The sequence below is a fragment of the Haplochromis burtoni genome, unplaced genomic scaffold, assembly GCF_018398535.1.
Source record: "Haplochromis burtoni strain Fernald_Lab_line unplaced genomic scaffold, NCSU_Asbu1 Contig_505, whole genome shotgun sequence".
Lineage (NCBI taxonomy): Eukaryota > Metazoa > Chordata > Actinopteri > Cichliformes > Cichlidae > Haplochromis > Haplochromis burtoni.
This window is the reverse complement of record NW_024582866.1, coordinates 230676-245912: the sequence shown is the minus strand read 5'-3', so window position 1 is coordinate 245912 and position 15237 is coordinate 230676. Positions and strand designations below refer to the sequence as shown.

General features: G+C 47.2%; 2 protein-coding genes across 2 annotated transcripts in view; one reads left to right on the top strand and one right to left on the bottom strand.

Annotated features, from left to right (window-relative positions):
* alg8 (ALG8 alpha-1,3-glucosyltransferase) overlaps positions 1-3497 on the top strand; it is a 4535-nt gene extending 1038 nt beyond the window's left edge. Inside the window, exons 2-13 of the mRNA XM_005947707.3 lie at positions 35-113; positions 215-408; positions 491-600; positions 977-1044; positions 1259-1385; positions 1471-1574; positions 1674-1794; positions 1895-2034; positions 2135-2274; positions 2361-2458; positions 2603-2675; positions 2779-3497. Coding sequence (XP_005947769.1) covers positions 35-113; positions 215-408; positions 491-600; positions 977-1044; positions 1259-1385; positions 1471-1574; positions 1674-1794; positions 1895-2034; positions 2135-2274; positions 2361-2458; positions 2603-2675; positions 2779-3007 — 1483 coding nt within the window. The 3' untranslated portion in view covers positions 3008-3497. The remainder of the gene's footprint in view (positions 1-34; positions 114-214; positions 409-490; positions 601-976; positions 1045-1258; positions 1386-1470; positions 1575-1673; positions 1795-1894; positions 2035-2134; positions 2275-2360; positions 2459-2602; positions 2676-2778) is intronic.
* Positions 3498-4161: 664 nt separating this feature from the next.
* On the bottom strand, positions 4162-13990 carry guca1d (guanylate cyclase activator 1d). The gene is made up of 4 exons (XM_005947706.3): positions 12338-13990; positions 10197-10346; positions 7318-7405; positions 4162-7066 (listed from the first exon to the last, which is right to left on the bottom strand). The coding sequence occupies exons 1-4, from the start codon at positions 12530-12532 to the stop codon at positions 6933-6935; spliced, it is 567 nt and encodes a 188-aa protein (XP_005947768.1). The 5' UTR covers positions 12533-13990; the 3' UTR covers positions 4162-6932.
* Between the last annotated feature and the right edge of the window lie 1247 nt (positions 13991-15237).

Here is a 15237-nt window from a genome sequence, read left to right as displayed (position 1 = left end):
GTGTGTGTGTGTGTGTGTGTGTGTGTGTCTTCAGCCGGTCGACGGACTTTGAGGTGCACAGGAACTGGTTGGCCATCACGCACAGCCTGCCCGTGTCCAGGTGGTACTATGAGGTGAGGGAGGAGGAGCCCACACTCACCTGTAAAATAAAAGCACCTGTGGGAGGCGGTGGGAAAGCTCGCTGATGTTTCACGAGGCGCTTTCTCTCCTGCAGAACACGTCCGAGTGGACCCTGGACTACCCGCCGCTGTTCGCCTGGTTCGAGTTCGGGCTGTCTCAGGTGGCGCGCAGCTTTGACGCAAACATGCTGCAGGTGGAGAACCTGAACTACGCCAGCCCGGCCACGGTGCTGTTCCAGAGGCTGTCGGTGATCGTCACCGACGTGGTTTTCATCTACGCCGCCAGAGAGTGAGTGTGTCCCCGGGAAACAGCTGGAGCTTCTGACACAGCTGTTTCCTGCTTCCTGATTGGCTCTGTCCTCCTCCTCCAGGTGCTGCAGGTGCGTTCGGGACCCAAAGGGATCTCGGGACATTTTGAGCCAGCCGTCCTTCGTCCTGGCCGTGCTGCTGCTGTGGAACTTCGGCCTCCTCCTCGTCGATCGTATCCTGCAGCTCTGCCTGTGCGCTAAACTGCCGGCCTCCGCGTGGCGGCAGCGTGAACGCCACCCTGGAAAAGTTTTTAATGCGGTCAGAGGGAAACGGAGCTGAACGCGTCCTGCTCAACATCCACTAATGTGACATTTAAAGAACAATTAGGTGTTTGTCATGAACTCTTTACAGTGAACCAAGGCTGTAATCCCACTAATTACACCAAATCTATTTAAGGTGACAAGTGACGACATTTACACGGAGCAATCCGTCAGCCTGAGCAGTTTCAGCCTGTGATAAAAAGCTCCATCGTCTCTATGCTTGTGTCGTGGATGTTGTGTTCCTAATGTTTTGGTCGAGTGCTGGTTTTTCCTTCACTCCCACCTCAGATATTCACTTCCAGTATAACGGCTTCCTGTTCGGGTTCCTGCTGCTGTCGGTGGCCAAACACCTGCAGGTACAAGCTGTGCTCACACTCAGCTGCCTTCATCCTGAGACTCTCCCAAGCAGCTTAGCGTGATTCACAGCTCAGAATAAGCCTCATTCTCTGTCTGAAATGAGCAGTTTTAGCTCCTCCCCCAAGTGGGTGGAGAATCTGTCCTCTCTCTGTGACATCATACAGTTCCAAGAGTAGAAAAAAGTGATTGTGACGCATCGCCTGTGTGATTCAGTCTCAGCACCTGCAGGGGGCGCTGCTGTTCGCCTTCCTGCTCAACCTGAAGCACATCTACCTGTACGTGGCCCCAGCGTACGGCGTCTACCTGCTGAGGAGTTACTGCTTCACTCAGGACAACAAAGGTGAGGTCCAGCCCATGGCTCCTCCTGCTGGTGTGAGTGGGTACTGCGTCTGTGCCGGACTACTGACCACGTGTTTATTTTGCAGACGGCTCCATCAGGTGGTCGAGTTTCAGCCTGCGGCGCCTGCTGGCTCTGGGCGCCATCGTGACCTCTGTCTGCGCTCTGTCCTTTGGCCCTTTCATCGCCATGGTGAGAGGTCACCGCAGTGTTTGTTTTTTTGTTTGTTTTGTTTTTTACTGAAGGTCGCTCGACGGCGCCATGACCTGACGATGCTCGTTTGCCTTTCAGGGGCAGCTCCCTCAGGTGCTCTCCAGGCTCTTCCCCTTTAAGCGCGGTCTCTGTCACGCCTACTGGGCGCCGAACATCTGGGCGCTGTACAACGTGCTGGACAAAACCCTGGCGGTGCTCGGTGAGGCTCCGCCCCCTCTGTTTACAGGACATTAAAACCACGCATCATGATGTGGAGGAGGCGGATGGAGGTCTGAGCGCTCTGTTTTTTTTTCCTCCAGGTGTTCGCCTGAAGCTGCTCGACAAGGCGGAGCTTCCCCTGGCGTCCATGACAGGCGGGTTGGTTCAGGAGTTTGAGCACTCGGTCCTTCCCTCCGTGACGCCCGCCGTCACGCTCGTCTGCACGCTGCTGTCCATCCTGGTGAGTCGAGCTGGACACTGAGACCCTGAGCTGAACCCGATTGTGTTCACGTGTGGGTGTGGTCACGCTTTAACGCCCGATCTCCTCCTCTTCTCTGAAGCCGGCGGCGGCATCCATCTGGCTCCGCCCTCGCGGTGCTCGGGGCTTCCTACGCTGCCTGCTGCTCTGCGCTCTGGGCTCCTTCATGTTTGGCTGGCATGTCCACGAGAAGGCCATCCTCATCGCCATCCTTCCCCTCAGGTGAGCGCCGACCCGTCCTGTCACATGATGATGTCATCAGCTGACGGTGCGGTTTGAACGATTTCGCCTTGTTTCTCTTCCCGCAGCATCCTGGCGGTGGAGAACAGAGAGGATGCTGGGATCTTCCTGATCCTGACCACCACAGGTCACTACTCCCTGTTCCCGCTGCTCTTCACGCCTGCAGGTAAACAGGAAGTAGTTTAATCATTACGTTTGTTCGGCTAGCAGAAACGTGTGAGAGCGCCGCTCGCCAGGGGCTCCAGCGTGCAACAGACTCAACATTACTGCGTTTAGATGATGATGATGATGATGATGGTGTGTTTTTCAGAGCTGCCCTTTAAGGTGGCGCTCATGCTGATGTTCAGCATCTTCTCCTTCACTGCTCTCAGAAAGCTCCACAGGTAAACACAAACACTACTACAGTATCAGTGTAGTTACTACTTGGATACCTTAAAGTACTTTACTTTTAGTATTTTAGAAGTAATCGGATTACTCTGCCCTCAGTGCTCAGGGGTTTCTGCTCCATCCTCTGGAGGTTATCTACCTGCTGGGGTTGGTTGCCGTGGCGATTGCCTGTGAGGTTGTCTTCCCGCTGTCGCCGTGGCAGCAGAGGCTGCCCTTCCTCCCCCTGCTGGTGACTTCGGTGTACTGCGCCATGGGAGTTTGTTACGCCTTCCTGCGCCTGTATGCCAGCCTGCTGCTGCAACGGGAGGACAAGCCTAAACTGCTGTGACACGTCGCGGGTTCGATCCCCAATACCTCTGCCTCCGAGCAAGGCACCGACATGACTGCTCACGGGGACGGGTGGCAGGAAGTGGCTGAAAGTGAGCTGAGGATGCAGCAGGAGGCGCTCTGAGACGTCCTCTGAGCAGCAGTGAGAGGAGCTGAAGCTCTGACAGAGGCTGGAGCTGTGAGGAAGAACCCGACTGTAACTCCACCCAAAACTGCAGAAAGGGCGAGCGGCAGTGAGAGAGTCGTGTTGGTGCAAAGAACTCGAGTGGACCAAAAGCTGCACCCACAATGTTTTTAGCAGCTTTGTCTGATTGTTTAATAAAAAGATGAACAAATCTGTGTGTGTGTGTGTGTGTGTGTGTTGCACTCTGCCTTTGATAAAGGGCCAAAGATTCAGACGTTGTTCCCGCAGCAGGTCTGAGTTTGGCATCCTGCTGTATAAGAACTCCTTGTTTGTGTATTCATTTGTTCAAAGGCACAACCACTTATCAACTACTCACAAAAGCACAGCGCTCATCTTTGATGAGGCAGAAACACGACCAGTTCAGTCAGTCCCCGTATGTATCTGCAGATTTACAACCACAGTAACATCAGCGCAGCTGAAAACTGTCGAAGACAAGAAACAAAACAAGTGACAGGATCACTTCAACATTCAAACATCTTTATACGCTAAAATATTTAATCAAGCTAAAACATAATTAAATGAGGCAGAGGTGGGGAGACCAAAAAAACAGGAAACTTTGAATGTGCACCAACAGCTGTTTCAGCACATGAACTGAATCCCCCACTACCAGGCTTTATGATATTTAAGCTTTAGCTAGTAATCAACCACCCAGCAGGCTCCTGGGTGGTTCCTCAGGGGTTCCACTGGACTTACTGTAAATCAGAAGCTGGACTTCACCACGTTGGATTTGAAGAATAAAAAACAACAAATCTGCGACAGGCAGACCCCTTCACCTGACTCTCAATTGATTTTAATCATGTGCTTCATGAGAAACACAAAACTGAACCACTCATCATCATTATCAGTAAGTCCATCCAGCTGCTCTGAGATTGTAAACAGCTGGAGTGCCATCGCGTTATTGGATCAAAGTACAAAACTTTATTGTTTTTGACATTTTTGCCAGCAAAGTATCGATAAAGGTTCTTAAAAAATGAAAACACAGTGTTTGGGTTTTTTATACATTCTTTAATGGGGCTAAATGAAAAGCACACAGTTTGCTTAAAAGCTTAATTGATAAGGCAGCACAATACATGAGTGGTTAGGACTGAAGATTTTACAGGACACATTTTCACCATAAAAATCTGTTGCACAGTAGGACCTGTTAGCTTAGCCAGACATCCTCAGACCCTCCTGACGTGGTCACACATGTCACCTTGTAAAAATAAAAACATTTAAAACATTCAATCGAGCGACCTGTCGCACAAAACTAGGCCGGTAGTGTGCTTGGCCTTTAAACTTATAGCATATGTATTGCTGTGAGAGTCCACTAGAGGGTGCAGTGGAAAAAGTGGTTTATAAAAAACCCCTCCTGATTCGTGCAGCTGAGCTGATCATTATGCCGACCGTGTTTTGCAAAAATCGATAAAAAGGTTATGATCGATATCTTGTAGACTGTGCATGCAGCCACCTCTGGTTTTTCCCCTTTTCCCAAATTTTGCTTATGTCTGATTTATTTTTCACACGTAGGTGAATGCAAACTTCATCTAAACGCCTGCTGTTGGTGTGTATCCTGTGGATGGATACTCTTAATTTACGCTAACGTTACTCAGTGTGCTGACACGTCCATCATCCTGTTATTGTACCTAATCCTTCTCATTAACCTGCTCTCTTCTCTTTGATTTATTATTAGTGCTGACTAGCTGCAGATGAACCACCACACAGATATGAAGCCAGGGAAGGCGGAGCATGAAGGTTGGCAGTTAGCGTCTTAGTCATCCTCCCTCACTGGCGTTACGTTTTGTTGCTTTTGTAGTTCTCTGTATTATGAGTTGAGCTGGGAGTTACCCACAGTCTTGTTTTTGGTTAGATAGGAAGCAGATGGTTGGTTCACAGCCTTCTTTGTCTTTTGTTTATCTGTTTTTCCTTTGAAAGTAACTTTATTTTAATTAATATAACAGCAGCAGCATGGTGACAACTCATATTAGGTTTTCTGTGTGCCTTTGAATTTGAGGTTATAACATGTTTGGGGGCTTGTCCGGGACACAGGACCTCTCATACCTTACAACACTGTACAGTCTATGCAGCAGATGTCTTCCTGTTTAAACTCTACTCTACCCCAAAGGTTTTTTCTCCTGAAATGACCAGAAAACTTGTTTTTGATATACGGTTTTAATAACGGTGATAAAATCATTGGATATGTTGTATATTTGAGATTCCTCTGTTGAACTGTCCTCCACCCTTCATTAATGACACATCCTCAGGTATAATAATTCCACTCCAAAATGGTGGAAATGTGCGCCTGTTCACTACGTTTAACTGAAGACAGCAGGACATTCATCTACATAAACCTGCTGAACCTTTCAGTAGATTCAGAAGAAAGTGATCAGTGGGTAAAAAGTTGTTTCATCTGTAGGTAGTGCTACTGAAACCAGTGCAGGAATGAATAAAAGTGCAATTCCAACAATGGCCACTAGATGCCATCTCTAATTCGCATTCAAAAAGCACAATTTCATTGAGTCCTTTTTTGGTCTCTTTCACTAAATCTGAGGAAGTGTGCGGGTGCTCACATCTTCATTAATATCATGTTGAGGCTTTGATGTGTTAGCTTGGTTCACTGGGACGAGTACAAAGCTTCTCTCTGAGAAGCAGAGCAGTAGATAGTGGCATACAAATGAGGTCAAGCATAGTACTTGAGTAAATGTGCTTAGTCCTCCACTGTGAGTGAGATGATAGGTTGTTCTGCCCTCAGGCGCCCCAGTTTGGTCCGGCCTGACCCGAGTGGACCTTTGGACTGGCCTGCTGCCAATTGAGCTGATGGAGCAGCTTTGGTCCCTGAATGCACCGCTTCGCTCTGATATGGAAAGTGGATTTATCGACCCCACAGACTGTGTGTTAAACACATCACGGCTGCAAGATGTGTTTGAAACATTTAGTTTTGTCCTCAAAGACATGAACCTGTGTGGGGGTGAAAGATGATGAAGCCTCCTCCAGAGGAAGAATCAGATCCTTTGGCAGCATTAAGAGGATCAGCTGTACGGTAATCTCCCGGCTCACAGAGACAGCACCTTCTCCAAATCACTGTCTCAGTATTACAAAACTATTAGCACACAAATCGCTGTAGCAGTATTCTCAGACATGGATGCATAGCCACAGTTCAGGTCCTTTTACTGTGCTTCTGTCTCAGTATTGATGGACTGTTTGTTTGCAGAAAGTGTAGCTTGATGCTTTTCTTATAGATCAAAGTCAGATGAATAAATCTGGGGCGAAAATCTTTGATGTTGAGATGTTGAAAAGATTTAAAGTTTTTCTGAAAGCTCGTAGTAATTAGAAGAATTATTACTATTAGTTATTATCATCATTATTATTATTGGTAGTTGTTTTTATTAATGCTGCTGTTAAAACTCAACCTCAGGTATCTCAACTTTCTGATTCTCAGTCCAGCGTCAGTGCGACACATTTTCTAAATAGTTGAAGCAGAAATTAGCAAAATGTTGGATGAAATGAGGTTCTCTATGGCAAAGGAATATGAAGACCTTGTTCCCACTGCAGTGGTGTTGGTTCCATACATATAGCACATACAAGAGAAAGACTTGGTGGCACCACAAACTCCTGGTCCAGGGGGACCTACAGCAGGAGGGGGTTGGCAGATGCAGCTCACAGAGTCCATCGTGACCTTCTTCACATGAAAATCAGCCAGGCTTCCTCTCTGTAATATTAAACCTGTCCAAACGGCCAATCACAGCTCACTGCTTCCACGTTTCTCTCACTGGTTGTTCCCCGTCCGGCCCTCAATAATGATCAGTAAGACCGGCGTCAGGTCCATCAGGGTCTTCAGCATGTCCGTGATATCTTCGTGGTCTTTGGCTCCCTCGATGAACTCCTCCAGGGTCAGCTCACCTGCAGGGTCAGAGGTCAGAATCCATAATTTAATGAACAAAATGCCTCTTAAACACAACACAGACCAAAATGTGGAAGAGCTGCCCATCAATTATATAGTGGGAAGTCGTTTGGGGTGTAGGTCGGATCTTCAACTGTGTCGTTTACTAATTATGTGGTTGATTGTTGGCTGTCATGCGACTTTGGTCCAGATCTGGCAGAGAGGAGTTACAGAGTTTACTATCTGAGCTGGGCTCAGCTGTCTTCATTACCTTCTCCTTTCACATCAATCCTCTCAAATATGAGCGAGACGATTTCCTCGGGGTCGATGTCTTTGTTCCGTGTGATGTCTTGGATGGCCTGCAGATGGAGACACCAAGGACAAATAACAAGGTTCTCAATAAGTTTCTGAATCATGAAGATGAGTCAGCATTCAGTAAAATAATCTCTGACTGAGCTTAACGTTTTGTATCGGTCAGTTTCAGGTTTTTCATAACTAGTAATGGGTACCGGTATCCCATGCCATGATGGCACCGGTTGTGACATAAGTCAAAGTCAACTTTATTTGTCAATTCTGCCACATGTACAGGACATACAGAGAATAGAAATTTCGTTACTCTCAAACCCTAGATGAAATAGCAAATGAACATTTAAATATAAGAGAGTGATTAAAAAATGCAAATAAAATAATTAAAAAGTAAAAATTTAAATAAATAAATGCAATACAAATTAACAAGAAAGCTATGCAATATACAATAAACAATATTCAGGTAAGGGTGAATGACACTGAGTGTAAACCAGGCAGAGTAGTGCAAATAGGCAAATAGTGCAAATGGAGATAATAAAGAAATAAACTACCAGGCTTTAAAAGAAATAATAAAAAAAATAAAGAGAAATAAACGGTAGTAACCAGACCGAAAAGCAGCGCACATTTCGGTGCTTTTTTTTCCTGAGCTGTGATACACTTTAGATTCTAGCCAATCATTTTACGTTTCCGAGGATAGTAGGCGGGGCCAGGTACGTACGTTCTTTTAGAGCAGAGCTACAGATTAAAAATGCCCAAGGCGAAGCGGTCAAAGTCTGGCTGTACTTCACAGCAAAAGATGCAAACTCAGCAGCAACAAGTGCTTTAAGCTGATACTGTGATACTGTCAAAGGAGGTAACACCTCGAATCGATGAAACACCTGGCGACGCATAGCGTTTTTTTAAAAGCCGAGAAATGCGCCGTATTTGATAGCTTGCTGCGAGACCTCACACCGAGCACATCTACTGCGGGTGTGGTGCCTGTTATCGGACCCGGAGTTAGCAACATCCCCCAAAAACCCGAAGAGGAGAGTCCTGGCCCCTAGCCCTGCCAGTGTAGCAGAAATGATGAGGATGATGATGCAGCAGCAGCCGTTCTTCTCTGCGTGAGTAGCTTAATGTTGTTCGTGTGTAATTTACGTTGAGTAGGCTAACCACGTTATTACATTAATGCATGTAAGGTGAACTAGCAAACATCATCATAGCTACATGCGGCTGTCTTCTTGTTTGATGGCAGATGCTCCCTTCACCCTGGCCAAAAAGGCTAAAATGACCAAAGAAAAAGTGGAAAACAGTAAACATGAGAGGTTTTTGGACAAAGTTTGTGTTTTTTCCATTGATTAAGCACTGCTTCCAGCCAAGAGTGATACCATATATGCCCCATAGCTGCAGAAAAGGCTAACATTGTTATCTTTTTACAAAAAAACAGCTGAACATGAGAGGTTTTTGGACCAATTTTGTGTTCTCCATTCTTTAAGCACCGGTTTGAGCACCGTTTAAGCACCGGCACCGTTTCAAAAGTACCGGTTTGGCACCGGTATCGGATAAAACCTAAACGATACCCATCCCTATTCATAACTGCGGCTGCAGGGATCGCTCAGTCCAAAGAAGAAGAACCAATGATGTCACGAGGTTCTTCTTCACCACCATGGCCGGTGAAAGCCTGAAACAAACACGTGTTCCTGTCAGGAGCGATTCAGCTGTAAAAGATCAAAGAATCCACGTTAGGATGCAAACAGAGGACCTGGAGGGGGCGTGGTGGTCTCACCAGCTGTTTGCTAAGTTGTTCATGTTCAGGTTGGAAGGAACCCTTTTATAATGCTAACTCATATTTCGTATCTGACGAGTGAGCATTCGGCCACCAGTCTGGTTACTCTGCAGGGAACGACCAGTACTGTGGTTTAGCTCACGGTATCCGTGTCCGAGGCTCCGAGATTACCAACTCCAGAAGCTGAATCAGATGTTTCCGATGCTTTAAAGATGTCCTGGTAAATGTAATCTTGTTCTCCATGTTCTCTGGTCCACGACTGGTCAGAACACAAAGGGAACGGCTTGTTCCACTTTCAGCAGTTTCCTTGACTGATTGATTGAGCTCAGAGGATTAGCAGCGGTCTAAGTTCAGAGCTAATCCAGCCCTGTTCTCTGTGCTTTTGATTCAGGATCCATGTGGAGAGGGACGCTCTTGATTGCAGTCCAACTTTCCTGTAAAGCTGGAAATATTGCAGATGTCTAGTGTGTGAGTTTGAAACCATCCATCCATCCATTCGCTTCCGCTTATCCTTTTCAGGGTCGCGGGGGGCGCTGGAGCCTATCCCAGCTGTCATAGGGCGAGAGGCGGGGTACACCCTGGACAGGTCGCCAGTCTGTCGCAGGGCAACACACAGGGACAGACAACCATTCACACTCACATTCACACCTAGTGGCAATTTGGATTTTCCAATTAACCTATCCCCACAAGCTGCATGTCTTTGGACGGTGGGAGGAAGCCGGAGTACCCGGAGAGAACCCACGCAAACACGGGGAGAACATGCAAACTCCACACAGAAAGACCCCGGCCTGATGTTGGAATTGAACTCAGGACCTTCTTGCTGTGCGGCAACAGTGCTAACCACCGTGCTGTTTGAAACCAGTTTTCTATAAATACATAAACCTTTCTGTGGGACTAAGACAAAATGTAATTGCTGCACCGACCTTAAAAGACACCATGACATCATTTGAAGCTTGAAGCAGTCGACGCAGTGTCAGCGGGATTAAACTGTCTTAAGATAGAAGCTGAGCAGGCAGCATTAAAAAGCTCAAAGACAGGAGAAGATTAAGCCCGTGTCAGCGTGGTGGTCCGTTCATTACCGTGAAGATGGTCTCCAGCTCTTCCTTGTCGATCTTTCCGTTGCCGTCCTGGTCGAACAGTTTGAAGTACCACTTCAGTTTCTGGTTGATTTCTCCCTTCAGCATCAGGCTGATGGCTGCGATGTACTCCACAAAGTTAATGTAGCCATCCTGCAGACACGAAGCAGGGAGTTAAAACCGCACCAGCGAGGGGGCGTTCAGGGACATCCTGTAAGATTCACACCTCAGTTTTAATATGGACGTTTGTTCAGCTTCACAAAACCAAAGCAGAGCAAACGTGACAGACAGAGAGTCTGATGCTGTGGTTCAGCTGTGCAATAATTCTGCACATTAAAAACTGTAGGTTTATGTTACTGTAATACTTACAGGGGTTTTATGACCAGTTTCCACAACAGCAAAACTCGTAGATGAGACTAACAATCATCAGCATTCTTGGGCTGCACATTCACCGATCAGCTGACACTGAATCTCAGCTCCTGATTGGTCAGACTGCGGCTTCAGTCCATCACGTGGTGCTCAGTTTGAGGACTCAAAGTGCTTTTTTCACCACGCAGGTTGGAGGAGCCCAGGATCGAACCACCAACCATCCACATTATAAAACCACCTCCTAAAGTCTCCACACAGAGCTCAACCATTCATGCCTCCAGGCCTCTGTGGGAGGACCTCTTACACCTGAACATCCACCCAGTTCCAGCTTTATTGAAATGTGGACTACTTGTTGTAATAAATGGTTAAAATGCCTCCTGCTCTTCATATTTTACACGTGTCGTTGCTGCAGGCTGAAGCCTTTAATCCAGAGGTGGCAGAAGTACAGATACCCGGGTTTAAAAATACTGCGGTAAAAGCTGAAGGGTGAAAAAGTACCGAGTCTGAAATGTACTCAGAGTCAGAAAGGACAAAGCGAACTGAACCTTGTGCTATATTAAGAAAATAATAAAATAATTTTAGTACATGAGATCATTTACCTGGAGATCTCCTGCTGCCCTTCACCTGATCACAGCATCCTCACACACACAGCTCTGCATGCTGATGGAGCAGGAAGTCCTGCCTCTCCCGGTCGAGCGAGCGCTCTGCACCACAGAGCGATTTTAACGTTTCCATGAAAGCTTTGAGTTTAAAGACTCGTGTTCACAGTATGAGCAACATTTCACATGTGCTGACGTCTGGTTTCATGTTGACAAGAATCAACCTCCAGACTGAAACATGGAGCTGCAGTTCATCTGGTGTCCAGCAGGGGCAGCAGAGTCAGTCCCATAGACTGCCATGTTAAACCTGACAGCAGAATAAACATGTTTGCAGCCTGATACACAAACTGGTCTCTGTGGAGAACTTTGAAACTGCATTCAGGATTAAGGTTGGTGTTATTAGAGGCGTGGCCTCTGTGACTGACAGGTGGATGGTGGCACTTTGATGACATCATGTGACCAATAGCACGGCTGCTGTGAGTTTCTAGGAGTTTATTCGGACTGACTCTTACATGTAACCACGACTACACCATCACCTACGTTAATATTTCAAAACGAGGGATTTCTGATTTGAAGATTCATGTGGTCGCATAGCAACAGCTGCCCAGGCGACACACTGTCAACAGGTTTCTGTGTAAAACTTTATATTCAGCCTTGTATGTGAACATCGACCACAAGCTTCTGTGTCCACTACTTTAAAAACATAGCCTTTAGATATCTGATGACTGGTTTTGGTACATCCTGTATCCACAGTCAGATTTATCAATAAGGAAAGCCCGGTCAGCATTATTGATTATTGATTGGGCTCATTCACAAGCTGCAGAGCTCTCAGCTCAGGTCGAGTTTTCTCTCATAAATCAGACGTTTTCATTTCAAAGCACGTCCCATGTAGAGTCTTTTTTTCTTTAAGCTGAGCTTTCATGTGACCTTTAACCCCACTTTAGTAACACTCGTCTCAAATTGATATCAAAGCCTCATAACTAGCTGTCATACTACCAGCCTGATATGACAGGTTATATGTCATTATTAGATGTTTTGGTCTAATAAGGTGCAGGAAAGCAAATCAGCTCTAAACCCGTCGACGTGTCACTGCTGTCAGATTACTTTTACTTTCCTGCAGAAGCCGCGTCCTATAAACATGGAAGAACAGGCTGGGCAAACTGACGTGGAACGCACCCCGTCCATGTCGAAGGTGAAGAAGACCTGCTCCACGTAGCGGTTGGCGTCCTCGTTCATGCCCTTCAGGTTGAGTATGGCCTTCAGCTCGAACAGCGTGATGAGGCCTGACGGAGACTCCTTCATGAACTTGTTGTACCAGTGGTGCATGTCCTCTGCCAGGATGTCGTCCAGGGTCGAGCCGTGGTTCCCCATGGCGGAGGAGACCGAGGCCCGGTGCGCTGCTTGTTAAAGGCGGTCTGCAGTCCTGCGATCCTCCTCAGGACAGGAAACCCCACAGAAGACGATCAGGCTGCAGGCGGAGGCTCGAGGTGGCCCACATCCAGGCTGCCGTGACTCTGCAGGCACCGAGCGAACCTCAGGACTCTGTAACCCTCTTAGGTCCTGCAGGAAGAACCAAAGAAGCACTGAAAATAACTCCCTAATGAGATCACCACAGGGCTGTGCTGCGGAGGCCGATCCAGGACAGGAGGGCGGGATGGCCCTGGAAGCAGAATTATGTAACCGGCTCACCTGGCAGGCTGCGTTCACACAGAGCGGTTTCCCAACGTGACGCCCACCCAGGACGTTCCTCGCTGCTCAGCTGAGGGGAAAAGTTCAGAAACACACGAGAACCAAGGAGAAAGACGCCCACGCCAGAGAACAAGCAGACCACTGAAGACCAAGACCAGCTGCTCCCACGGTGCAGGGATCCAGAAACGTCTGTGACTATTTTTCTCCTTCTTTCACACGAGCAGGCAGTGAAGGAGGCACGAGAACTGATGACTTCAAAGCAGTTACTTTGGTTTAGTTTCTTTCAAAGCTCTGCTGCGTGTCAGTTTCTGTTCTGGAAAGTTTGCTTTAAGTAAGTTACCCATGGCCGTTTCCTTAATTATTCCACCCAACGCCTGAAACCACGGCCCGAGCATCAGCGGCCTCAAGCAGAGACGCACGGCGCTCTAATCAGATCATCCAGGCAGCGGCTGGACCTGCCGGCAGGTTAAATCAGAGCTGAGACGTCCTGTGGGTCACACTTTCATCAAACAAGAAAAATAAACACAAAATGTAGTTTCTGGTCACTTTGACCTGATCAGTGAGTTTCTCCTTAAACTCATGGATGTCATTTTTGTTTAGTCTCTTTATTATTGTTGAATCGTGACCTCTGACCTTAGCTCAGACATGTGAAGCCTGCAGGTCTTCTTCTGGGTTCTTCTCTGACGAGTAATTTTGGTCGACCGGTCACTCCTGGGAAGGTTCACCCACTGTGGGTTTTCTCCCACTGTGGATCAGACTGATGATGTCACTGACTCTGGTGCTTCTTTACATCACAGCAGGAAGTGTCTGAGATCTTTGGCCTGCTTCACGTTGTCACACTGTTTCACATCACTGAAGGCTCAGATGTGAAGATTAAATCTGGCCCGAGTCTTACTGAGGTTGGTCAGGACGCCATGTTCATCATCTCATCGTACCTGATGTGATTTCATGATGTCGCTAAATTTTGGGAGGATTTTTTTTTCTTGTGTTTTGACCTTGAAAGTTTTTACCTGCTGCTGAATGAGCGTACGAAGTTCCATTAGTTTGTCATTATTATCAGGAAGTCCTAAAAACTCCCTGAAAAGCCTTCAGCTGATCCAAAATGCTGCAGCAAGAGTCCTGACAGGGACTAGAAAGAGAGAGCAGATTTCTCCTGTTTTGGCTTCCTGTTAAATCCAGAATTCAAAATCCTGCTCCTCACATACAAGGTCTTAAATAATCAGGCCCCATCTTATCTTAATGACCTTGTAGTACCATATCACCCTATTAGAGCACTTCGCTCTCGCTCTGCAGGCCTACTTGTTGTTCCTAGAGTATTTAAAAGTAGAATGGGAGGCAGAGCCTTCAGTTTTCAGGCCCCTCTTCTGTGGAACCAGCTTCCAGTTTGGATTCAGGAGACAGACACTATCTCTACTTTCAAGATCAGGCTTCAAACTTTCCTTTTTGCTAAAGCATATAGTTAGGGCTGGACCAGGTGACCCTGAATCCTCCCTTAGTTATGCTGCAATAGAGTAGGCTGCCGGGGATTCCCATGATGCATTGAGTTTTTCCTTTCCAGTCACCTTTCTCACTCACTATGTTTAACAGACCTCTCTGCATTGAATCATATCTGTTATTAACCTCTGTCTCTCTTCCACAGCATGTCTTTATCCTGTCTTCCTTCTCTCACCCCAACCGGTCACAGCAGATGGCCCCGCCCCTCCCTGAGCCTGGTTCTGCCGGAGGTTTCTTCCTGTTAAAAGGGAGTTTTTCCTTCCCACTGTTTCCTCCTCACACGTTGTGTACCATTGTAATAGATTAACTCTGTGTACTCTGTGTTATTGGGCGATCGTGGCTCAAGAGTTGGGAGTTCGCCTTGTAATCGAAGGTTGCCGGTTCGAGCCCCGGCTTGGACAGTCTCGGTCGTTGTGTCCTTGGGCAAGACACTTCACCCGTTGCCTACTGGTGGTGGTCAGAGGGCCCGGTGGCGCCAGTGTCCGGCAGCCTCGCCTCTGTCAGTGCGCCCCAGGGTGGCTGTGGCTACAATGTAGCTGCCATCACCAGTGTGTGAATGTGTGTGTGAATGGGTGGATGACTGGATGTGTAAAGCGCTTTGGGGTCCTTAGGGACTAGTAAAGCGCTATATAAATACAGGCCATTACCATATTGTTAATTTGGAGACTACAATGAGTCTTTATTTGTAAAGATAAAACTTTAAAATACAGTTAAAAGTCTCAAATTTCTACTCTGTACTTCACCAGAGCTCAGTGGGCCAGACTTGTACAGCTGACATCCACCTTCATGTGTTTAACGCCCCTGATAAGTTTGCATTATCAGGGGCGTGTCCTGTTTGACTGACAGGTAGCTTCGTCATCGCGCTGCAGCTGTGACACGGAAAAATCAGAAGT

Bases quoted from the DNA above. Each gene is read 5' to 3' on its own strand.
- guca1d (XM_005947706.3), bottom strand. From the start codon at position 12,532: ATGGGGAACCACGGCTCGACCCTGGACGACATCCTGGCAGAGGACATG. The intron at 10,347-12,337 runs GTGCGTTCCACG...TCGTGTCTGCAG, and splicing joins TCACCTTCGACATGGACGGG to GATGGCTACATTAACTTTGT. The intron at 7,067-7,317 runs GTAATGAAGACA...CTGACCCTGCAG, and splicing joins GATTGATGTGAAAGGAGAAG to GTGAGCTGACCCTGGAGGAG.